General features: G+C 47.3%; 1 protein-coding gene across 1 annotated transcript in view; it reads left to right on the forward strand.

Moving 5' to 3' along the window:
- Nucleotides 1-19661, forward strand: part of LOC119449240 (uncharacterized) — a 29716-nt gene extending 10055 nt beyond the window's left edge. Inside the window, exons 3-5 of the mRNA XM_049666363.1 lie at nt 2115-3057; nt 15377-15749; nt 19432-19661. Of these exons, the coding sequence (XP_049522320.1) occupies nt 2115-3057; nt 15377-15749; nt 19432-19520 (1405 nt within the window). The 3' untranslated portion in view covers nt 19521-19661. The remainder of the gene's footprint in view (nt 1-2114; nt 3058-15376; nt 15750-19431) is intronic.
- The last annotated feature ends 6515 nt before the right edge of the window (nt 19662-26176 follow it).

A 26176-nucleotide genomic window follows, 5' to 3' on the forward strand; every position in this document is an offset into this window, starting at 1 on the left:
CGGAGCATGCGCAGAACGATCCCAAGCCCGCGCGCGCTTTGAACGGCTGTTCGCGACCGTCGGCGAAGCGGCGTGGGCGCCTTTATTTCTTCGCGCGAAATGCGTTGTGGGTCTGCGCAGTCGACGCGACCAACGCGCGAAGGGGTCAGGAGCCAATTCGGCGCCGGGCACGTCGGGGCGCGCCGAAGCCGCCGGTTACGTTGGCTGCACCAGTGCGCCCGACTATAGAGGGGGTCGTTTTCGCCAACGTGACGTAGCGTGCGCGCGCGCTCACGTTACGTCGGACTATAAACTGCCCTCTAACTGCACACTTGTGCTGCTGCGAGCGGTCGTGCGCACCATATCTATAAAGCGATCTGCACGCAGCTCCTACCTTTGTATGTGCTGTGCTTTGGCCGCTCAGTTTCTGTTGAAGCGATAGACCACACGAACCTTCGCTCGCTGCTGCAAGCGCGCTTGCTCACGCCAGCGTTTTGACAGCGGTTTCTGAGGTCATCGAGTGTGATATATTCATGTTTGCTTGTGCGCGCTGACACCATGCTTGATAATTCAGTTATAAGCGAATGTGTCCAAGTTCATACAGTCGATAAAACTACTATCCTTACTACGTATAGATCTCTACTAATTTGCTATCGCAATTGATGCTTCGCCTTTCGGGCGAAACTGCGACTTTTGTTTCTGACGCATGACGGCTGTGCTTGGCGATATATCGTTGTGCTTTCAGCGGTGCTTGTTTTATTGCGATAGCAATTATATGGACACTCAAAAGCAGATTTCTGCCGTCGCCGTCGCCGTGAGGTTCCGTATGACGTCATTTGGAGATGAAATCGTCGCCGCGCGCCGAACGCTGTATGTGCGAGTGAAAGGGCGCGAGGGGCGCGTCTTTCACGGGGAGTGAACGCACGGCGGAGAACAAACGCGCGTTCTGCGCCGTGCTCGCTTAAGGGCTGCAGAAGTAGGCGTCTCTTTTCTCCTTTACAATCACCATGTATGTAGAGCAAACGCGCCTTCTTCATACGCGCGAGAGGCCGTGGGGGAGGGAAGGGAGGCGACGTTTAGCTGCGGCACCAAGTGCCTATTTATATCAGAGGCTCCGGCAACAGTCACCAACGCCGCACGCATTTTGAGCTAACGCGGGCAAAACGCCGATGGCATCGACAACAGTTCTGCGTGTTGCCGATGCTGCTGCATGTCCAAGTTTATACAGCTGATAAAGCTAATATCATTACTCCGTAAAGCTCTCTACAAGTTTGCTATCGCAATTGATGCTTCGCCTTTCAGGTGAAACTGCGACATTTTTTTTCTGAGCACAGCTGTTCGGCCAGTGGAGAGTTAGGTTCGTGACTCACAGTTCTGGGACTCTGGTTCCTCACTGTTGCTTTACCATCAGAACATAACGTACGTTATTTTATTCTCGAGCGTAGAATTATCGCTCGGTACGGAAGTTGAAGTTGAGTATTTATTCAATTTTTGTGCAAATAAGAAAGTGAGTACATGTACATAACTGGGCACATACACGTGATTCGGTACGTAACTGGGTACTGAATGAATTAATAGTGATGTTTAAATTTGTTACTGGTTTTCCCACTTCTAGATTTCGAGGTGGGCTGCGCCCAACGGCACATTCCGTTGTCTCAAGAAAATGGAATTTGTAAAGGTTGTAACACACGCAGTTTATTAGCACTGTGATGTGCATTGCTCGTGTCCCTGCCCATGCTTTTTTTAATGGAAATAGCAAAAAACAGGAAAGATAATACCTCACGCAGCATTGTAAGGTGATACAAAATCCGTGCGGATTTATTGTACATAAAAACCAATCGTCGAATAAAGCATTTAATTGCATGTGAGCGCTTTATGTACGCTTGTGTCTCTTTGCGCACTGTATCTACAAGATGCACCAGCCAGCACATTTCGTTCTCGATAGCATATATTCGTTCTTTTGGTTTCGCTCACATGCTACCCCCTCAACTTTCACAGCGTTAAACCTATCAACTTCAGCCTGTCAAGCGTACGCGTAGTACGATGCGAGTTTTTTTTTTTTTTTTTTTCTGTATGCTACATAGATGCGTTATGTTGTAAACTCGTACGGGGCAACACGTGCATCTGTTCTTCAGCGCAGGGAGGATCGCACCATTCATGAAAGTGTTGACTCGGAACGTCACCCTACGCTGCCTCAGGCTGCCTTCAACAATATGCGACCGCTGCTCTACGATGTTGTCGCGAGTCCGCAACCCCGCCGGTATCGCCGACCAGCATGCGGCGCAAAATGTCGAATCGTGGCACGCAGCTTTGCGACAGAACACCTCACTTCGCCAGCTCCGCATCGACTGTGCAAGCTTCGACGAAGTGGAGTGCGGCGCTTTTTTCGGAGCGGTCGCCAACAGCGACACCCTGCGGTCGGTGGTGGTCATTCACCTGCCCACAAGAACCAACCCCGAGGACTTCTGCCGAATGATCCGAGAACGCGGCCTGCAGGATCGTGTCTGCGTCGCGGACTACCACGTGACACTGACGGACGGGGACGCTTTCAGGCGGTGCAACGAGATCACCGGCGTAACCGTCGACATTGTCCACTTCACGCTCCCCGAGAGTCCGCGCACACTGCACGGCCGGGCGCTCAGCGAAGTTTTCAGTCTCCTCGGACACGTGAGGACACTCCGAATTCGCTGCGACTTCTTCAGCGAAACGGCATTCGCTGCTTTGTGCGCGTACGTCTCGGCACCGTCAGAACTCGAGGACGTTGAGATCACGCTGATCAGGCAGACGCTGCTTATGACGCCGGAGCAGGTCCGCAGCATGCCGAGGAGGCTAGCGTCGGCGTTAGCATCCAACACCAAGCTCTGCAGAGTGATTGTCAGAGGACTGCAGCTGTGCAAGGACGACTTGGACCTGCTGGCGGATGCGGCTCGCAAGAGTCGACGACTCGTCGAGTTCCGCACAAAGTGGCGGTGCGTTTCTTGCTGTCTCTTCGACCGACTCCTCGGTGAACGCAGCGCCATTAGGGGCAAGTTGTATTCGCCGAACGCCTACGCTTGCAACGTGCTGGCCGATATAAAGGTACTGCATAGCCTATATATTTTCTATTCTTCCCCATATATTTCGTGGCAGAGCTTGGGCGGGACCCGTGTGAACGCTAAAAAAAGAGGATGGCGAGGCAAATGGTAACCTCGGTTTCAGCGTTCTATACCTTGCAATCTATGCATATATTGATGCGAAATTTTAAAGCGATAACTGAGGATGCCCTTTCGTTATAATTTTCAGCAGTTATTTTTTTTTTCTGTTTCGGCCGCAGTGCTTTTGACAAAACTGTACATTGTACAAAACTTTAGCCAGGGTTTCGGAATTCACTGTGCCTTTCCTAGAAAACTTATTACAGGATGACCGTTTAAGGTAGCAGGTATTGGTATAATACGCTTCTCAGGCGACATGTACTGCGGAAACGCTAGGAAACGCTTAGGAAGCGCCGGTTAACAGCGCCCTCCGTGCCGCTATTTTTCGGTTTCGAGTATAGTGCAAAATGCGAAGCTCTGCTGGGGAATGCAAAGAGTTGCGTTATATACCTGCTCGTATGAGTTGTGCTGCAGTGGGGTTTTCGGAGAACTTCGTACAAGGCTTTGTAGCACGGCTTCCATCGCAAAGGAAGCAAAGTCCCGTGCCGAACGCGTATCCTCTGCGCACAAGAGGTCGAAGACGCAGTTTCGCCCACACTGCCACTTTCGGCTATGTAGCGCTCAAGTCACACGATGTCAACCTGCAACAGCAGGCTGTTGCAATGTGTGTATGTTCGCTTAACGCGCATAAAATCAGAGCCGTGGCCCCTGAAAAGAGGTTTAATCAACTAATCAAAACAAAATACCTAATATATAATCTGCTAGCGCTATAGCACCGTGACTGTGTCTCACCAGGGGCGCTATAACGTAAATATTCCAAACTGTTTTTTTTTTATTTCCAATCTCCTGACGTAAATTTTACGTAACTACCCGCGCAAGCATGGGGCGGTGACCCGCAGCGTTGTCTGAACAACCCAATCAAACACTCTCCTCGTTTAGGAGGTCACCTTTGTTCGCTTTCAAAACGAATAACATTGCCTGCACTGAGAGGTGTCTGCTATCTAATTGGCTGACAAGAGGCGAGGAACACGCTCTAGTGGAGAGGGTTTCGATGGGGCCGAGCCAGCACAGTGAAAATAGATAACCGCATGAAGAGGGTGGTGCCGGCTTCTCCGATTGGTCCGCTTCGCCTTACTTAGCTTGCGGTGGCTGGTCTAAAATCGCGGCGGCGTGCAAGGGAAGGATAAGAATGCCGCTAAAACGGATCCTGAGCAAGGAAGAGTTGGCAGAGCAATGTCGTATCCGTGCCGAAAGGGCTCGATAACGTTTTACTGTCACGCAAAAAGGTTTATCATGCGCAGATAAATACATGCATTCACCGGCAGGTGCGAGCAGCGAGGGCCTGAGCGATCGGCGGGCAGGCAATGCATCTTCTATTCCTTTCGGGACGGGGCAGTCTCTGGTTATTCAGAAAAAAAAAAAATCAGTTTTGTTCGGCATATTAATGCATTTTTTTCGCGTACACGTCACTTTGACACAGTGAGTTTTCGCGGTTTTGTGAGGTCGCGTGGCAGACAGGCGAAGTGGGCGCAGCCCAAGAACATTGGACCAATAGCAGAGGGCTAATGGTGAAAAGGCACCGAATCGGGAAGAATTATTTTCTTTTATGCAGTTTAATTATGCATAATCAGTGTGTACACGTTATAGAGGGGGAGCTATCGCGGTTTTCGTGACGTCTCGTGACAGACAGGAGAAGTTGGGAGTGGCCCGAAAATTTTTTGACCAATCGTGGTGGGCTGATTGCAGAATTGGAATAGAAAAGTTTGGAATAGCTTTACGTTATAGCGCCCCACTTTTCGTACGTGCTGACGCTGGCTGCCGTTAGACGTCCGGCCACTGGCGTGCTTATGCGGCAAATGCAGTGGCCGGACGTCTAACGGCAGCCAGCGTCAGCACGTACGAAAAGTGGGGCGCTATAACGTAAAGCTATTCCAAACTTTTCTATTCCGGCCACTGGCGTGCTTATGCGGCAAATGCAACCCGCCGTGGTTGCTCAGTGGCTATGGTGTTGGGCTGCTGAGCACGAGGTCGCGGGATCGAATCCCGGCCACGGCGGCCGCATTTCGATGGGGGCGAAATGCGAAAACACCCGTGTACTTAGATTTAGGTGCACGTTAAAGAACCCCAGGTGGTCCAAATTTCCGGAGTCCCCCACTACGGCGTGCCTCATAATCAGAACTGGTTTTGGCACGTAAAACCCCATAATTTAATAATAATAATAAATAATAATTAAATGCGGCAAATGCACAGTTCCCGACAGTCACCATCAGTAAATTGAGTGCCTGTAGCCTTTGCGTCCACAGACAAGAATATTGATTACACGACCCCAATAGACGATATGCAAAAGCTTCAAGGGCGCTTCACCACACACCTCCTTTGACGTAACCGAGATGGTGGACCTCGGTCTAGATGTGTCACGAAAGTCTCGGCATGCGGGATGGTGATATCATTCCTGCCGCCATCCAATCCCACACACCGTCCAAGCTTGCAAAACAAGTGTTTCAACTTTATCAGCTGTGCTAGCGGGAATGCGGCCATATTGGTTTGAAGTCAGCTGTGTGATAAAGCTTGTTTAAAGACTTTTGCACATCGTCGATTGTTTCGTTTGTTTGCCATTTATTTACAGCAACGTATAATGTGGCAATGGATGTTAAAACACCACTTTTTACATTTTCCTATCTTCATGCTGTAATTCACTGACTGTACAACTTCCAGTAGATTTTTTTTTCTCGCTCGTTCCCTCAGCGACGTGTTCTGCGCCAGCTTCTACTGCTCTATATGAGCATTCACTTTATTATCTACGCCGCTTCGCTACCATAAACTACCTAAGAAATAAAACTTGAATACGTAAATAAAGCAACCGAGCCCCGTGTACAGCCCGGTGACAGCGTAATTCAATAGTGAAAGCTGCAAACGTAGTGCCGAGCCAATTTCACCACTCGTAACCAGGTCTAAGCATTGTGTGTTCAAAACTCTATAGCGAATCAGGCCTATATGCTCCCATATATTACTTTTTTTTTAAAGCATACCTTATAAACGTAGGGTTTGTGCAGGCAGCATGCAAAAAAAAAAAAAAAGAAAAAGAATTGACTTCTTCAGTCATTGGATGAACTGGTCGCCCTTCCACTCTGGTACTGTATACATAGCTGGTCGAGGACGGTGCAACTCGATCTAGAACCGCTGCTTGCATTGTTCATCATAGTTGCCATGCCTAAATCCTAGTAGCCCCACCCGAAAAACTCCAAAATGTTAAGTTAATTTCAAAGAATTTAATGTGTTTCCAGAGAAAAATTTGAGCTGCAATGTAAATTTGGTGCTTCCTTGTTTTTCTACGTTAGTGACTTTTGGCAATTTGTGTAAAATAGGTGATGCGTCGAATCAAAACTAAAACAGAATAAGTTATGGGCCATGCAAGAGTGTCAAGTTAGGCGAGGTGGTCGAGCACCGTCTTTCTGGCGGCAGGACCACATACCAGCCGTTCTGTCCGGCTGTGGTCTTGCAGCTATGCTTTTTTTTTTACTACTGCTTCTTTTTCTAGAGTAAATTATACAATCGGCAGTTTGCATGTCCCGAGTGCGCATGCGCTGTACCCTAGCGGCGAGCGCCGAAAACGTTTTGTATGGCGTCGGTGGTTCGTGCAGCTGACGACGCACGCGTATGCAGCATAGCCGTCGAGCACGAGAACTCTTTATTGTCGGCGCTGTGCCGGTCGACGACGTGGTATTTGTGCTGTGTTTCGGTAGAAACTTCAGCTGTTCGCAGCGATATTCGGTTAACGTCCGGCACATCACAATATATGCCGACACGACACCGATGTCGGTCAGAAGTCGACCTCACGCCAGCGCCAACGCTCGGCCGGCTGTAGTTGTGATACGGTGCCTGTGGGAGACCTATATTGTCATACCAGTATATGACGAGGAAGCGACCGATGACAGCGAGTGATCGTAGTGGGATAAGCTTTCGTGCCGAAGACGCCGACAAAACCAGTGTGCTGATCGCCGTGTGAGCGACCGCCGAGTGAGTACATCGCACAGACAACGTGAATATCGCCACAAATGCGCTCGTGTATCTACTTATTGACGCTCGACTTGAGTCGAAACGTGCTTCCGACGCTGATATGCACGATTTCCAGCCCTTTACAGCCCTCCACATCAAGTTTGAGGCGGTGCCGATCTCGTTCAGGCAGCTTCCTTAGGCCTAACACAGCCTACGAGTTCGTCCGCTACCGGCGGACCTGAAATATCGGATAAGCAAGTACGACGAAGGACACTGCTTGTATAGTTCGGTACTGACCTTACCCACTTGAAGTGAACCACTCTTAGCATAGTACGATGCACACACAGAGTGGGAAGCGGTGACACGGCGCAGTGCTAATACCGCGGTACAGGCACCATTCTTGAACGAAGGCTGTCGGTCGCAGTCGCCGGCGCTTCCATGAACGAAGTGCAACTACGGAGAGTGTATTTTTATGCTGACAGATTTAGTAGTTACCGAAAACACAGTTTGCTTCTTACGCTAAACAGGCAACAAGTGATGGCCCTTTCCTGCATCGTAAGCAACAACACCGCTCGTTGCCACGCGAGTACGGCGGGCATCGGCATTTACGCGTGCCAGTGTGGCTAGGTGGTCGTTGTCGCCGTTTTCGATGTGCCCGGGACGTTCAAGCCTTCTCGTCTCAGTGTTATCGCTTCGGATATGTGCGTGAGAAGTGTTCATATATGCTTTGAACATTTTCTCATTATTTCCTGTGAGCGGTGCACTTGAAGCGAACAGCGAGCGGTGGCCGTTGTTGCGACTCGGGGTCGGGGACGAGAGACTGAGTCTTGAAGCAGGCGAAAAGGAGACGAAAGCTTTATACACTATGTACAAATATGTACAGATATAGCAGGACTAGCAGGTAATAGCTGGTAATATCTGCCATTAGCTGGGGATAGCTGGTCAAAGCAGTGAGAGCTGGTAAGAGCGCACCAGACCGACGGGGCGGCCGGTGGCGACTCTCTGGCTTAACAATGGGCCAGTTCCTCCTTAAATCCCCTTGGCGGCGGCTCCTCGTCGACAGGAGGAAGAGGGGACGGTTGCTGACGTCACTCGCGTCGCATTGTGTCGTCGCGTCCCCCTGGCGACTCGTCGACAGGACCCCGAGGTGGCGATGATGGCCGGGGCTGCTTGCACGTCGGCAGGACACAGACGGGGCAGTTGCCGAGGTCCCCCCGCGCCGTATTGTGTCGTCGCGTCCCCTTGGCGACTCGTTGACCGGATCAAGACGGGGCGGTTGCTGAGGCACCCGCGTCGCATTGTGTCGCCACGTCCCGTTGGCGACTAGTCGGCAGGACCCAGAGGGACGGGTGGCGATGATGGCAGGTGCTATGGCACAACAGCACCCCCGCCGCCAGACAATGCATCCAGAGGTCGAGCTGTCCGACGCAGCTCGGAAGATTGGATGCGCCGGTTGGGCGACGTCTAGGATGGTCTGGAGGTATCGGCTCTGCCGCTTTTCCCGCCGGTGGTCTTTTCTGCTGCTCGGTCCTGATAATGTCCACTGGAACGACCAAGAATCAACAACGCCAAACCACTCCGGCCAAAGCAAGCACCCTCCGAATGCTCTCCAAACCGCCAGACCAAAATCATCGAACAAAGCATTTTCCGAGATCTGGCTACGCTAAACAAAACAAAACAAAATAAAACAACAACAACAAAAAATCCCGAACAACACGAGACACGTATCTGAGAGAGAAATTCGAGATACGGACCTCCTTTTTTTTTTAATTGTCAATGCGCGAGTCTTAATCAAATCAGAATTGCGTCGCAAGCGATTCTCAACTGTAATGCGGGCGGGTTGGCAAAGATCAAGGTTGCCGAAGATGACTTAATTTTGCCCCCGAAGGCCGTGACGCAAAGGCTGAACGCCGCTAATGTTTGCGCTTGGGCGCCACTTCACAAAAGCGCGGAATGACATCTGACTGTAAATGCCAACCGAAAGAGCCCGCCGCTTAGTGTTGTCTAAATGCACTCGGCGAAACGAGTACCACATTTTTAAAGCACAGAAGCGGTTCTAACAAAAAATAAGAAACTCACGCGAACGACATAAAAACAAAGGTGAATCAAAATTATATACTGGCACTTACAACTAACGCGTACAATACAAAAACCAAGTCATAATCGAAATTAAGAATTTAGGCTTTTCCTAACCTAGATATACGAACAATAACAAACAAATGAAAACACTGACGTTTTCTCTACCTGAGAGTTCAGGAATCAGGCCTCAGTAAATTAATGATCAACAAACTAAAACATGTCGGTGTCTCGCGAAAAGAAAGGACCAAAGCAATAAAAAATGCGCTCTTGGCATATCCACCCTTTCCTACGCTCAACACGCGACTCAACTTTAACGCAAAGAAACACACCAAACAAAATGATTACTAAAAGGACAAATAATAAAATCGGCTTTCAAAGTACCATGTTCACAATCACTTGGTGCTCGCAAGCACACCCTTTCAGACGCGCTCGAGCGGGTCGCCCATTCTTGAGCGTACGCGTTGTCCACTCGCGACACCAGAACAAGGCTGATTTGCCGGTAGCCGTGACTTTCAAACTGCTGCCTCTAAACACTCGGGGAGGGGCGCATCCACGGACCCGCGAGCGCGCGGTCCCTTTGTCCGCTAGGGCGTCGCCTTTCCTTCCCCCAGGAAGGGAGCGGCCATTGAAGCAGACTTTCGAGCATACCCGACGCTTCGCTACGTTGTTCTGCTTACAATTCATTGATATCGCTGAGAACCGACGGAATTTGCGGCGTCTGAATTTCTGCGAAATCCTGCCTTTACCGACGCGTGTCACGCCTATTACAGAACGCAGCAGCCGCCTAAGCTTCGGGTTCACCATGCTCCGCTTTTTCCTAACGGCTTGGCAGTTGGAGCATTTGACCTGGCTCGTATCGCCGCCCGAGTCCGACTTTCTCGGCTTGCGCCTTCGTCGTTTGCCCTCGGCGCGGCTCGCAAAGCTCGCGGTCTCGGCACTCGTACTCGCAGGTGCCCTGCCTTCTCGTCGCAACGACATAGCTCCGGGCGGCAAAACCAAGCTAGCCTCGTGGTCGTCGCTAGATGTCTGCACTTCTAACAGAACATAACTGCATCCGACGCCATCTGAGCTAGCCGGCTTGCCCTGCGGTCTCTCCTTGACTAGCCTGAGCGTATCGCTGCCTTCTAAATCAAAAGAGCCACTGTCGGCCACTTTTCCCAAAGCGGCCTCTCTAGACGGCGAAACAACATCGTGTTCGTGCCTGTCACCTAGCGTGTGCGCCAATGGCACCACATCGTCTCCTGGGCTAGTAACCATTTCACTAGGCGGTCTGTCTTCGACAAGCTCGGTCTTGTCGCTACCGCCTTGGCCTTCGCAGTCGGCCTGACTTATAGCTTCAAAATGCCTCAACAGAGCCATCTTTGCCTCATCGTAGTCCCGCCTCTCCTCATCAAGCAGGCGTTCCAGAACACACGAGAGTCTACGAGGAAGCAACAGGATCAACCGCTCGGACCAGAGGTGCTGGTTGACACCTTCTTTCTCGCAAACCTTTTCAAAGTCCGCAAGAAAAGTAACAATGCTATCGCCCGCCTTGAAACTACAAAGATGGTATCGCGCTGTGCGCCATATCCATGTTTGATTCTGTCGACGGCTCTCTCGTCTTGCCCTTTCCTCGGGACTTACGTGCTCTTTCGCTTCAAGCTCGCGCCTCTCACGTCGCTCGCGTTCCTTTGCCTCCAGCTTTCGCTCAACAATCATCTCCCAAGCCTCTTCGGCTTCCTCGGTCGTCACGTCCTCCGCTCGCATCACGTCGAGAATCGCTTTCCTTGCTTTTTCGGAGCCGGCGGAAATGCCCAACTCCTCGCAAATTTGAATGAGGTCCTGAACTTGGAATTCCTCCATCGCGATCTCGTTCCTCGTGTTGCTTGCCCACTAAATTTACCCTACTTTAAACTAAATCCACTATTTAAAGAAGGCAAATTAATAAATCATAGTCTACCAAAACAAAACACTCTACTAACATCTGCCTGTGCTAGAGAGGTCTGGCGACATGAAAAGCAAACATCGGGCACTCACCCAGCCAAAGTGGTTGACGCCGGTCGATCTGGTAGCTGCCATCGAACGGTGTAGCAGGCGTCTTCGGTCCTCGTATCTCGCAGCTTGCCATCCGCTGTTCAGATACTGGTTCGCCAATCCCATAGCTGCCATCCACTGTTGCGACTCGGGGTCGGGGACGAGAGACTGAGTCTTGAAGCAGGCGAAAAGGAGACGAAAGCTTTATACACTATGTACAAATATGTACAGATATAGCAGGACTAGCAGGTAATAGCTGGTAATATCTGCCATTAGCTGGGGATAGCTGGTCAAAGCAGTGAGAGCTGGTAAGAGCGCACCAGACCGACGGGGCGGCCGGTGGCGACTCTCTGGCTTAACAATGGGCCAGTTCCTCCTTAAATCCCCTTGGCGGCGGCTCCTCGTCGACAGGAGGAAGAGGGGACGGTTGCTGACGTCACTCGCGTCGCATTGTGTCGTCGCGTCACCCTGGCGACTCGTCGACAGGACCCCGAGGTGGCGATGATGGCCGGGGCTGCTTGCACGTCGGCAGGACACAGACGGGGCAGTTGCCGAGGTCCCCCCGCGCCGTATTGTGTCGTCGCGTCCCCTTGGCGACTCGTTGACCGGATCAAGACGGGGCGGTTGCTGAGGCACCCGCGTCGCATTGTGTCGCCACGTCCCGTTGGCGACTAGTCGGCAGGACCCAGAGGGACGGGTGGCGATGATGGCAGGTGCTATGGCACAACACCGTACGCGTGCCGACGTAAAGAAATGCGCCGTTCTTGCTTTGCATAAATACTCTGGGCGCAGTGTCGCTCCTTCAAAGAGCTATGGCCACTGTGGCCAAGACTCAGCTATAAAAGCAGTTTTTATCATCCTATTAGCGTACGTTCAGTGCAGGTCTAACGGTGGCAAATGCATGAACTCTGCTGCTATATACGATACGGCTAACCTCCGCTGAGCGGAATCGACCCCAGCTTAAAGGGCAACTCCGGCGATTTTTCGATGTCAACGGATGTCAATGAAATTCGCTAGGTCTGTTCCTCTGAATACCTCCACCATGTCCTAAAAAAAGCAGGCTTGTGAGTTGCACAGATTTTTTACTAATGAATTTAATTTATTGCCTCGAGCACCCTACCTTACCTCCTCCTCAGTTATAGGCCACATTGTGTATGACGTCAGGAATAGTCCACGCAGAGCATGCCGGGATCATGCAGACGACAGCGACGAGAGCGTGCAGGAGTCGACGATCGTGAGCTAGTGCTTGGCGTGAGATGTTGCTGTCGCGAGAAGTTGCATTCCCTGTGGATGGGCAAGTGATGCGGGGTGGCAAGCGGTGTTGCGTTGTTGGCTGCACGAACTTCAGCCCTCGCCATCCGCAAACACAGTTTGAGCCGATGCCGATCGCGTTCAGCCGAGGTTAAGCCTATCACAGTGGCCGAGTTCGTGCGTCTGCTGCTGGCGGACCAGACCCACTGAAGCTAATTAAGCTATTAGGATGAGGAAAGCTGCTTCTGTATAGTTTTGACCATACGGATTTGAAATAAAGCATTCCTCATTTCGTACAGTGCACACACAAAAAGCTAGAAGCGACAACACGACGCGCAATCAACATCCGTATACGTTGCCGTTCTCGAATGCGGCCAGTCGCATGCACTCGCCGGCGCTTCCCTAAATGAAATGTGACTACGCAAATCCATGGGTGTATTATTGCCTATTGTTATGCTGACTAATTATTTAGCTTACGAGGTGCACTGTTTGCCTCGTATCCCAAATGGGCAGCAAGCGGAGGCCCCTTCGATACAGCATGCGTAAACAACCGTCTCGTTCAGCTGCCAACGATGTCATACTTCACGACATCGGCGTTTCTGCGAGAAAACTATACATTCTCTAAATGAACGATCATAAGTGCAATGTCCTAATCTATGCCTACTTTACGGAACACTAATTGTGTGCATGAAGAGAATACGAAGAATGATAAGCAGGCTGCACAACGCTTGCCTACTACGGTCTCCCGCTCGCTGTTTACGAAGGTATGTGGTCGCACGTATCAGCGCGACCCAGAGTGATGTAACGGTGCTTACATGCACAAAATCTACGTGTTTTGATATGTTCTGACATTAATTGATGTCACCGATGAGCGGCTATCTCAAGCGAACGACGTACGAGTGGTTGCTGTACCTGCAGATGTAAACAAATGCACCGGTCGGTGCTTTGGACTGTCAGCGGCGTTCTTGTGGGATACAAATGCAGAAAGTCGTGCTCCACATTTTACAGTGAGCATGCGAAGCGGTTCCCTGAGAGGGGTAAAACACCTAAAATAGCAAGCAGCGCGTATATCAGTGGTTAGGGTTACCCTTGGTCTTCATGTCGCAGCGCGATATGTTGCGCATGGCTGCTGGCTCTAGTGGTGGAGGACGGCGATTCGTGGCTACTGAATTCGTCTGAATCATAACTGTCACTGTTTGACAGATCCGAATAGGTGGTGCAGCTTGCAATGTAACCCGAAGGTCCCCGAAAGTCCGGCGCGGTCACGAATAAGCTGAGCGTCTGCTCTTCGCCGGTTTCCTTCGCCCCGCAGGCGAGACCGGCATGCGTTGCGCGCCTTCCCCGCCGGGGATACATTCGTGACGTCACACGCAGAGGTTCGCTCGGCTGCTTGCTCAGGTTTCGGTTTCGTTTGTGCGCTTTTCTGCTTATTTAAATTTATTTTCGAATTTGCGGAACAATTCTCCTATCAGGTGCGTCACAGAAGGGTCTCGGGAAGCTAAATATTTTATTAGCTCGACATGGTCAAAAAATCGCCGGAGTTGCCCTTTAAATTTGATGTGGGCGGCTGGCGAGTGCTCACGTTCGTGCATTTCAACTTCCGAAGCATGTTTGGACTCATATTCGGTACGAATAAATATGAGTAACAGGACTACAACCGTAGGCGGTGTGTCAATCGCGTTACGGTGCAATTTATTCGTTCAGAGGCACATCGCACGGTGGCTGGTTTTGTCGGCGTAGCTGCACGAAATCCCGTCATCGTATTTCGACGACTTGCGGTTGTAAGTCGCACCAGAGTCATTGCCGGCCTAGGCATCCTGTCCATCAAGCGGCCACTCACACAAAACGAAAATTACAAGGACTGCCAAATGCACAAACCCATGGCAGCTTGCTTCTTGCAGCGTGCCTCTACGTATTGTTTCTCGCGGAGCCCGCTAAGGTGGCGCCACAGCGCAATGCAAAAGGCGGATTGAACGCCCGGAGCTAGCCACCCTACCGGAGCAGCGCAGGAGGCTACGAAGCACTACCGTACAGATGGCTACTGATTCTTTCTGGCCATCTGAGGTTCTTTAACGGAAAGATAACACTGAACCAGTTAGGGTGATGAAGTATTATTTGAAAACACTATTTATTTATTTTTATGTTAATGGGTAGTTTACTAGAAGAGAATAAACTGACAGACAAAGTTCGATTTATTGATTTTTTTCCCAACTCCAGCAGCGGTATGTCAGTGTGATGGCACAGATTTCAAATTGTTTTCCCGTATTCGAGCCGTTGTGGTACAGTGAAAGTTATAAAAAAACGTACTAAGTTCTGTCTTTCGCTCTTTTGTAATAGCGAGCTGTTACAGGAAATCCAAGGCGTCGTCCTAACCCATCTTTTGTTCCTGATTATTTTCCAGCTTGCGAAAGCTTCTTTTCACAGTAAGAGAGACTTCTTGATATTGTAAAAAAAAAAGCTATCGTAATAATGCCGCTGGGCTCATTTCTTTCTCCTTAATTTCCGTTCAACGAGCTTTGTAAAAGCAACGCCCCGATCTCCAAGATTCGGACCGTGCTCCGACAGATTTCGGAGGCCGTGAGAACGCACTTGAGACCAGCATCGACGGGCTGAGCAGACTTGGCAACAATGGTGCGCCGACTTCCGCTAATGCGCTGCTGCGCTGTTGACGTCACCCGATGGATTAATGGTAGCGCGAAACGTGGCACCTAGGGCTGCAAAATTTCGAGCTGAGAGTGATTGTCATTTTGCCTGCCCTTCGAAATTTATGTGACCAATAGCTTGAATTTGTTTGCGTTGACTATCAAAATTCCATTTTGCTCTTCGTTCTTCGACATGTTCGGAATATATTTTGAACAAATACCCTGGCTTGAAAGAAAAGCGTTGCGGGGCCCTTTTATGACGCAAAATCTTTACTGCGCTTCCAGGGAGTCACAAGACGAAACGCCAGGCGTATCTCGGTAGCGGCTCGTTTCGTGATGGGCGAGCGAGGGAGCGGCGAGGGCGCTCGGGCCATCGAGCTGGTCCACGACCATCCGTGCCTCCTCGACATGGTGCGGGAGGGCGCAGCCGTGAGGAGCGACGAAGCCAAGGCGATGATCAAACACGCACTGGCCCAGGTGCGCAACTTCAGTCTGCACGAGTTCATGAGGCTGGCCCGAGTGGTGGCCCAGAGGGTGGAGTGCCCTCCGCAGGACGGTGACGACGGGCTGCAGCTCGCGGACATCGGCCACGATTGCTGGTTGGTAATCCGCAGCTACCTCACACTGGAGGACATTGCGATGACGGCAAGACATCCCGGTGAGTTGATACGGGTTAATCGTCTGTTTTGATTGCCCCCGATAGCGACTTAAAGTTCGTGTTAGCACTGGTTCGAGAAGGCAATTGTGTGAATTCTTTGTGTGTCATATGTACCTCCGTCATGCTCTACTTGCAAGAATTCTACGTGCGATGACAAAGTATACGCATTCGTTGCCGCAATTCGCATCATTTTATCAGAAGCCTTTTTTGCTAACCACTCGAAAAGAAAAAAAAAATTTGGAGGACGCTCAGGCTTCGCCTGTAAGAGTGGAACGCGATAGCATTCAAAGATCCCTGGCTACTTATCAGGCTTTTTTCTCGTATGTTCAAATTACAGTCCGACGCTGTCATGTCTGTAGGATGTATAGTTAAGCCGTACTTTAGATTTTTCTGACGGATTTTACTTTGAGAAATTCAATTTTCGTTCATTAACCCCTTGCGCCACGCGGAGGGCCTGTGTGGTCGGGGTGATCCGGGATGAATTTCTCCGCCACGGATGTCACGGACGCCGATGCTTACGCCGACACTGACGCCGACGCCGGACTTTCTGTGACACGGGGATTGCGTTAAAAATGAAAACAAGGAAGGAAAGATATGCATTTATATCTCGGTTCCGCCATTCGTCGAGCGCATGCTATATACGGGCCACAGTTGTCACGCGACAGCATACACGAGTCCAAGACCCGCGCCTTGCTAGCGCAAGTGCGCCGATGTTGATCGATCCACTGTCGAGGTGACAGTGCACAACCGCGGACAGCAGGAAAAAAAAGTGGAAAACGGCAGCAGAGATACCGCTTTTACAATGAACTCTTTTCTCTTGCCAATCTGCGAACACTTTCTGCAACTGAGCTGTTTGGACTAACATGCAACAGTGCCTTTTTTTTATTTGACCAAATTCCGCGTTACTATTTTTTTTTTTTTACGACAAGAAGGCAAGAGGCCATTTGGTACTGCCAAACGAGCATTTGAGTTAGTAGACTAGTTTCATTTGAGTAGTTACAAGACAATCGGATGGTGAGAAGGAAATGAGTTGGTGCTATGTGGCCGGCCGTCTCAAACCATAAAGGGCAGTTTAGGGATATGCTTCTGAAGTAAATGTATGCAATAAAATCATTCGATCGGTGCTCATCTACGGTGCTGAAACTTGGAGGTTAACAAATAAACTTGAGAGAACACTATGAGACGGCATGACGAGCGATGGAACGAAAAAGGATGGGCGGAACATTAAGAGACGCGAAAACAGCAGTGTAGATTAGACTGAGTTGGTGTAGCTGATAATGTAGTAGTGATTAAGAGGAAGCTTTAGCTCGGCAGCTCCTCTTTAAATATACAGAAATGGGAAAATCATTTTTATGTGCAACAATGGCACCGATTATGATTGGGTTCGTTTCTTCGAAAAGGAAACGTAAAGTAGAGCAACTGTAAGAAGTGAATTTTTGATTGTCATAAATTATTTTAGTCATAAATTATTGTCATAAATACTTATAACATAATTATAAAGTTTTGAAAATTGCAAGATCTAAGATGTCTAGTATCAAGTTCACAGCTCTATAACTCTAATAAAAAAACGATATCACCATGAGCTAAATTGAGCTTAATAATCTATATAGGAATACCTTGTGGGCAGGAATTCCGTTAGACCCTCTTAGAGAATGTAATGATTTCACGCAAGCTGTAAATTCGTATATCATTTTCCAGCTTGAGATTCTGAAACGTATGCAGTTTTTCAGAATTGTGATATATCTGCTTTTGGTGCAGATTTGAGAATTTATAAACTTTGTTCGTTTATATTTTTGAAACTTACCAATTTTCGTCAATATCTGCAAAAATTCAATGACCTAAATTGAACTTCTGCTTCATAAAGTTGATATTATTTGGCTTTCTCTCCCAAGCGCATATAATTTTCTTCAAATCGGTCAGATGACTGTCTCAGAAAACCATTTATGCACGGCTCTGGAATCATCATCAGCTTCATCATCATCAGCCTTTATTTGTGTCCACTGCAGGACGAAGGCCTCTCCGTGCGATCTCCAATTACCCCTGTCTTGCGCTAGCTGATTCCAACTTGCGCCTGCAAGTTTCCTCACTTCATCACCCCACCTACTTTTCTGCCGTCCTCGACTGCACTTCCCTTCTCTTGGTATCCATTCTGTAACTCAGAGACACCAACGTTCTGCGTTCGCTCGTGATTGTACGATCGGCGGAGAGAGGAGAAAAGAGAAAAAAAAGGTGAAGGAAAGACAGGGAGGTTAACCAGACATTATCGAAGAATTTCACGACCCTCAGAGCTTCTCTGCGGTACGCGCCAAGGCTTCGTGAATATTTCCTTTGCGGTGTCTTAATTTGACTCATGTGTGGGTTTTGAGTCACAGAGCAACCCCAGACGCAACAGGGCACGGGCTGTCTTTATTTTTCTAAACATATCTATGAATACCATATTTTCGTTCATTTCGAACACAGCTACAATACTACAGCGTGTTACAGCTAACTCGGGCCAAGCCTTAAAAAATCATCGGGTGAGTAACAATATATATTGTTACTCGTCCGATGATTAACAACTCAATATTGTTCACTGTCCTCTTGAGCAACTAAAAGTATGTTTTACTATGATATTAACTGATTATTTAACAATTAATTAACCAACATTTAAGACATTGATTTAAACGCAGAATCTTCAATGTCGAAGTCGTAGAGCACATTGAGAAATATACAAATAATTTCTTCCCACGATGATTATAGCTGCTGTGGTTTTAATATTTCCACGTTGCAAAGAAAGCTCGCGATTTATGAAAACGTACCACGTGGTTACGCGCTTGCGCGCAGCAACATTAGTGCCCTCAAACATGCAACCAATGCTATTTAAGATCGATACGGCACGCAGGCCGAAGACACGAACACGCCTTGAGCAACGAAGATGGATAAAATACAATGGCCTTTACTTCCAGCTTTGCTGGATATGTTATCGGTTGAAGCGATGAGATGTGCGATAAATAACGCGCGGCATTTCTTGAAACTTCGTTAAGGGCGAGGAGGTTTTGGCGGTAGATGGCGATGTATTGGAGATGACGGGTTTGGCCATCACCTATTATTTTTTTTTCTTGAGTCCTATTTACGCCTCCGGCATGCATGCAACGTCAATTCTTCGTTGACAGCATGTTTGGGAGTACTAATGTCGCTGCGCATAAATAAGCGCGTTGTCACGTGGTACTTTTTTCAAATGTCGCGTGCTTTATTTGCAGCCTGGAAAAATTAGAACCACAGCAGCTATCGTCGTGGACACAAATTACTTGTATATTTCTCAATAGGCTCTACAACTTCTACATTGACCATTTTGCGTTTAAAGCAATGCTTTAAAGGTTTGTTGATTATTTTTTTTATTTATTTACCTACGCTTATAGTCAGGAATACGTTGAGTTGCTCAAGAGGACAGCGATCAATATTAAATTGGTTGCATTCTTGTAGCTCGCAAGAGCATTTTTTAAAGCTTGGCGCGAATTAGCTGAAACGCCCTGCATAAAGGAAGAGAAAAGCACAGGCTCTATGGAATCATCTGTCTCGCTGTTTTAATTGAGCGTGAATGGTGCTGACAAAGTCATATGTAGCGCTCGTGAAGAAGCCTCTCTCCTGCCGTGAACTTGTTCAAGCTATGACGATGACAATTTATTGTTGCTTGCTCGTGCAGACCTGCCATCAAGCAACTCGACTGGCGAGACTGCTGCCGCTGCGGCTGCATGCGGGGACAGCCCGATGAACCATGACAATCCGACCTAGCCACGCTTGGAGCAAGTCCATCTCACGTGCCGACTGGGACATTTGTTGGAGAACTCACACGGAAGCCTGGACGTCCTCTACAAAACTAAACTAGAAAGATTTTTTTTTTAGTACTGAATGTTTCTTAGTACTATCCGTGTTTCATGACCTGTGGGTAAAGTTCTTGTAAAGTTGTTGTAAACTTGTAAACTTGCTGTAAACTTCTGGGTAAACTTGTTGTAAACAACTCCTGTTTGACAAATTACTCCCGGGTTGAATTTGACCGAGGCAAAACCTACAACACTCAATGAACTAGTCTTCCTACATACCTCGCGATGGAGTCTTAATTGAAAAAACATTATTTTTGCCAGATTTCTCAAAATAAATTTGGTAGAGAACGTATAGGAACGTACCAACTTTGTTGATTTCGTTGCCGAGAAACTACGGTGTTCTAACGGAGACATCACAATGTAGGGAGCTTTCTACCAACCAAAAATGGCGCTGGCATTAATATTTCTGGCTGACTGACGCTGGACATTTCAATGTAAGTAACCGGTCGAGAGTTTTAATAGCTTCAATTCCACAAGGCAAAGTGACCTGTTGTGATGAGACAAAGGCTGTTCCTATAAGGTGGTTCTAAGTTTTAACGGAACCGGAGACAACGTAGTCTAAATATTTGGGCCGATCGCGACGATTGGCCAGTAAACAAATTTAGGTGGTTCGGCCCTCCTCCTCCTGCTCTTTCCACGCGAAGTATGACGCAATAGAGTGCCGTGCACAATGACTGCGCCATATCCTCATCCCCAACTAGCTCGGGAAGGCATTCTCCCGTATTCTGAAGCATTCCTTAACTCAACGCTGCACCTCGACTCGGGAACGTTGACGGGAGCGCCGGCTCGCGACAGAAGCGCTCACTGCGCTGCAATCCACAGCGATCCTTGAAAAGTGTTTTAGTAGCGCGAGGGCGCTGTGCTACGTTTAAGATCGTCATAGTACTGGTAGGAGTTGCTGCAGCTTGCTGACGGTGATAGTCGAGCGCAATGTAGGAAGGAAGGCTGCGAAGTAAAATATTGGTCAGCGTACGACGTCGTTGGCGCGTTCAATAATCTCACACTTCTCAGTTATTCTGCAGGGCATCGCAACAAAGTCGTAAGGCACTGAGGTCACATGAATGCAAGACTGTGAAAAAATTATGTATGCTGATGGAACTGGCGAGTTGGAAAGTATGGCTAACGCCCAACTAATTTTTGCTGTGACATTAGTGTTCGAATAAAACAGTGTAAATATTCCGGACCATCACAAGAAGAAGTCCACCAAGATTACTCTGAGAATAGATGCGCGTTAGCTTGGTGTTAGCAACCCCAGATACCTTGGCGTTGCTTTGGACTCGGCCCTTAATTATAACCGTCATATCGATGAGGTAGTAGTAGGCCTTAATAAACGCTATACGTTTATTTTTATTACGCCCACTAAGGATATTTTACAAGGCAGTTTTTCAGTCATTCCTTACCATGTGGAGCAGTGGCGTAGCCAGAAATATTGTTGGGGGGGGGGGGGCTCAGGTAGCAGCGCGGCCTCCTCCTTATAGAATTTGTCGACGGATCAAATGCATGTTTAATAACTGCATTGCCAATGCCATTGTATATTAGATGCTGCAAACGAATTATTGAACGCTATGCGCTGTCAAGTAAAAAATGTATTTTTTCATAAAAGAATATATTCGTTTGCCCCAAAAATTGTGGCAGAAATAACTGATATCACTGCTCCCGCGTTTTTTTTTTGTCTATTCAATAAGTAAAGAAAATATCACACGAACTTTAGAACTATATCAAGTTCGAAACCAGCAAAGCAGTGCGTGCAGCTGATATGAAAAACATAAAGGCCATGAAATGAATAAGTTAAGGACAAATATTTTGATGAATCTTTGCCATTCAAGAACATTGTTTACATTTTTGTACATATGCAACGGCCAGGAAAAAACCTCAATGACGCTGTCCCTCGTTGCATTAGATTGCGCAGGAGCAGCTGTAACCGGTCGTGTATTGTAATTACACCGAGATTATACTCACAACAGTGAGTACAAATAAAAAGTAGGAGTTCTGCAAAATATACATTAGAAATGCGAAGATAGAATGGAATATACAAATGCGAATATACAACTCGCTAAAGGGCAAAAAAGAGTCGCTGGAAACAAAGTTCACTGCTTGTATACTCAAAACATCGTAACAAGATATTTAAAAATACTTATATGTCTCCAATAAATCTACGTATTTAAGCAAACGTCACTGTATATAATGCGTCAGACAAGACAAACATGTTGCGCAGTCACAGATAGTAAACTTTGCGCACAGAAAGACAGATGATTCAGTAACGAACAAAACTATGATCGCAGAAATCGTGATATGGACTCGGGCCATGCGACAGCGCCATATGGGTAGAATAATAAAGGAAGAATGCTGAAATCAGTCCGAAAATGTGTAATTTAACTGCCTGCACAGTGCCATCCGTTATCCTACACCCAAAATTAAAGGAGGGTATTGCTTCGTTTCAAAAAAGAAATAAAAGCAGGCAGCTAAAAAGGAAAGAAAAGGACAAACGAAAGCCACAGATGATGCGGCTAGTTTTGAGGCAACAACAACAACACCAACAACAATAACAACAACAAGTTGGACTACCCAATATCCGAGTGTGTTTTTGGCAAACGCCACGTGGGCCGGGCTTTCAATGAGCAAGGTCGGTCAAAATTGTTATTGATGTCCTCGTAATTTTCGTATTCGCATCATAATTTTGATCATGATGCTAACTGCTAGAATAAACGGCAGTTAGCATCATGATCAAAATTATCATGATGCTAACTGCTAGAATAAACGGCTAATCCGGAGCCCTCCACTGCGGTGTGCCTCATAATCAGAACTGGTTTTGGCACGTAAAATCCCAGAAAGAAGAAGTAGAATAAACGGCGAAAATTTCTGCGGTTTTAAGAGTTAATGAACAGTCATACGTTCTTATAATTAAGAGCTTATGTACCTGAAGGAACGGAGCTTTTTATAGCATTGATTTTTGCTGCTTCGCTATCTAAAGGACAAACTTCTCTCGGCGGGGAAGTTGAGCGAAGCGTTCAATGACTTCGGACAAGTTGATGTCGACGTCTCTGTGGGTGTATAGAAGCGCCAGCCTAACCATGCGTTCCACAGACATTGTAGAGCGCAAGTAGTTTTTTTTTAGTAAACTCTTATTAAAAAATATTCTCGCTGCGCTGGCAGTGGTCACTGGAAGGGTGAATAGAATTAAAGGAGGGCAGCAGCTAGTGCAGCAGTATTTACACATTTTTATAGAACCTGCAGTCAATGAGATGCAGTCAATGAGAGATGGGCATCTAATCCGGTGATAAAACCTAAAACACTCCCTCGGTGTCGTTGGCATCCTTGTTTAGGTACTTTGCACAAACAGTGCGCTGTTAGATTCCAGCCATGTCCGTCGTTTCATCAGGAAGTATGGAGAAGCAGCCTGCTTTTGCATCTAGACTTTCTTTGATAATTTCACTTCAAATTTCTATAATTTGGTTTTGTGCATCTGGGCTTAAATACGAGGCATTACTGGGACAACTTTCCAAATGGTTCTTCAGATATGTATCGCCACAATCAGCTCGCATGCGGAGAAGCGCTCTGAAAATACCTGTATTTTCAGTGGGGGCTATGCTTAAATCTATAGGGGCACTGTCCCTGTGGCCACGGAGAGCCAGACCTTGTCGCCCTCAAAAAAAAAAAAAAAAAAAAAAAAAAAAAAAAAAAACAAACAAACAAACAAAAAAAAAAACAAAAAAAACTCAATAATAGGCCGTTTACTTTCTTCTGTTTTCTCATATTTTACTTTTTCTGCCCTGGTCCAGCTGATCGATCACATTGGGCACGCTTCCTGAAAATGTTTGGAATAAATTATCAGCTGCTAGCTGACAGTCACGGTGATATTTAGTATTTTCGTGTGTGATGAAGATTGCGAGCGCGTGCTTCCATTTCTGGAACGGCTTGGACACAAGGGCTCCAGTGCGCGCATGTTGGCCGAAGTTTATAAGAACATTAACCCCATAAAGTTCCAGAATTGAAAATCTTTTAAAGCACGCCTCTGGAAATGTCAGTGCACCTCTCGTGTCAAAAGTTTATGAGAACTTTATATCCATAAAGTTTTGTAATTGAAATCCATGTGCTCCGTAGATTCCGCGGCCGCTGCGAGATGCCGCAACGCGCCCGCTCGCTATCGAAAAGCCCTTGAAAGTTTGTGCTCGGATGGGGCTCCTTGCGTTACGTGAGTCCAGGTGCAAGGGCGTTGAGACGAAATCCAGCCCGAGTTCGCAATGTTCGTGCCGAAATGTCTTTTCGAGTGTGAAAAAGACATTGTAGACAAAATCCAGAATTATTCCCGGCCTCGGTGGTAGTTATGGTCGGCGGTGCATGCCAGCACGAAAAAATTTCCGGTGGGGCTGAAGCCCCCCCCCCCCCTCGGCTACGCCCCTGATGTGGAGTGAAGGGGACTAACATACCCTACGTACATGAACCTATTTATTGCGTCACAAAAAACCCAAAACGTAAAAGCATTTATTTATCGATTGATTCCTTCCCCTTTTCCACATCTTAGACATAATGACATTCTTTGCTGCACCTGTTTACAAGATTGCCTGCATCATTAAAAACATACTACAAAACAATCTGCCTCTTTCGTCTTCGATATTTGCATTACCTAATCGTCGCACAAGAAGTTTTTCAGTTTTAATTCAACTGTAATTTGATAAACAATGTTTTAAGTTGGACACGTTCACTTCACCCTTATAAACACAGGTGCTTCTGTAATATATTGTGTCATTTTACCAGTCCCTGTATTTCTATGTTTGCGTTGGAAGACGAAGGTGACGAAATGCAAAAGTGCTCGTATGCTGGTATTTACATGCACGTTAAAGAACCCCTCGGGGTTAAAATTAATCCCGAGCATCTCCCACCCCTCCTACAGCTGTCTCATAATCAAATAGTGGTTTTGGCATGTAAATTCCAAAATTTCATTTTGGTTGTGGTGCAATTTCCAAATAGGATAGATTTTACCACATGGTAAGACAAGTCGGCTTATGAAACCGCGTAGCTTCGTCAATGTCACGCAGTGATAAAGTACCAGAGAAACATGGTGCTTTAGGTACTTTAGTTTGGCGCTGAGGCTCGCTTTCCAGAGCCGATCATTTCCCCTGACTTCCCTGACTCGTAGAATTCTGTTAAAGAAACCACACTCCCTGGAATCGTCATACATGAGTCTGATTACAAATGCATCGACCAATAATGAGGAATACATCACATCGCTGTCTTCAGTGCCTCAGCTCACTTTTTTGTTGTGCTAGTTTTTTGTTTGCTTTACCATGAAACACTCGCAAGCACTTTTGGGTTTAGTATTTCAGAAGAAATGCTAAAGAATGTGAATAAGTTAGTTCTCAATGAAGGCAAATTGAATACCAGCTGAAATTGAGCAGAAATGTCTAAGTAGGATGCTATAGGGAAACAATGACAATTAAAAACATGACTTCAGTGAACGTCAAGAGAAACAAGGCAATGATGAAACGGAGTGCTATGGAATATGTGCATAATAGCACAACGTGTGCGGAAAAGTCATTGTATTTCGGATACTATTCCGATAAATTATTGTTCTGCTTCTGAATTACAATCGGGGCTCAAGATAACGAAAGAGCTTTCGCAAGATGAGCACTTTGTGAGCATGTATAAAATGTGGGAACCCAACGCCCATGGTGGGATCAACGCGAAGTGAAACGCATAGTTGAATGCTACAGAACTAAACGCGATGCGCACAACGTCCTTTATTTTCATCCTATGCAACGTGTAATCTCGTGCGATCTTTATGTTTGCGCACCGCATAAGGTCATAACTTTCGTATCACACGTATTCATATTTGATGCACTACGCGTTCGCAAGTTATGCCGTAATTCTAACACCGATTCAGGCAGATAAACATTGCGAGACATTGATGCAGCGACGTCACGAGCACAGATGCGTTGTTTGATGTTTGCCGAGGGATGAATAATGAGTTGTATGCGCATAAAAAGGACAGCACGTATTTAAGTACACTTTAGGTTCTTATACCCCTTGTATCACACAGGCACATGCCCTGTGGCGTATGCCCGGTCGCCCAAAAAAAGAAAAACAAATATAGAAATTTAAGGAAATCAACGACGCTGTTGAATAACATGCGCTAGATTCCACATTGCGAGGATTTATTTATTTATTTATTTATTTATTTATTTATTTATTTATTTATTTATTTATTTATTTATTTATTTATTTATTTATTTATTTATTTATTTGAGTATAAAACATACCAATACAACATTTCGTCCGCCCGCCACGGCATTGATGTTGTTGAGAGGAACTGGGCATTGCGTTCAACTAAATGATACAACTTAGTTTTGCGCGTTTATACGAACAAAAGGAAATACACGAGGTCCTTGCGCTTCTGAGATGCGTGTTAGCCGACACTGTGTGTGCAGGTTTTATGTCGCGATTTATTATTATGACAGCAACTGTACAAACACTTGAGGTGCGTTAACGCCACCGGCGCCGCGGGGCCGTCACCGTGCTGTCCCGGTATCAGCGGCGCATGCGCAGGGGGTTCGCGAGTGACGCGCAGTG

The sequence above is a fragment of the Dermacentor silvarum genome, chromosome 4 (assembly GCF_013339745.2).
Source record: "Dermacentor silvarum isolate Dsil-2018 chromosome 4, BIME_Dsil_1.4, whole genome shotgun sequence".
Taxonomy (NCBI): Eukaryota; Metazoa; Arthropoda; class Arachnida; order Ixodida; family Ixodidae; genus Dermacentor; species Dermacentor silvarum.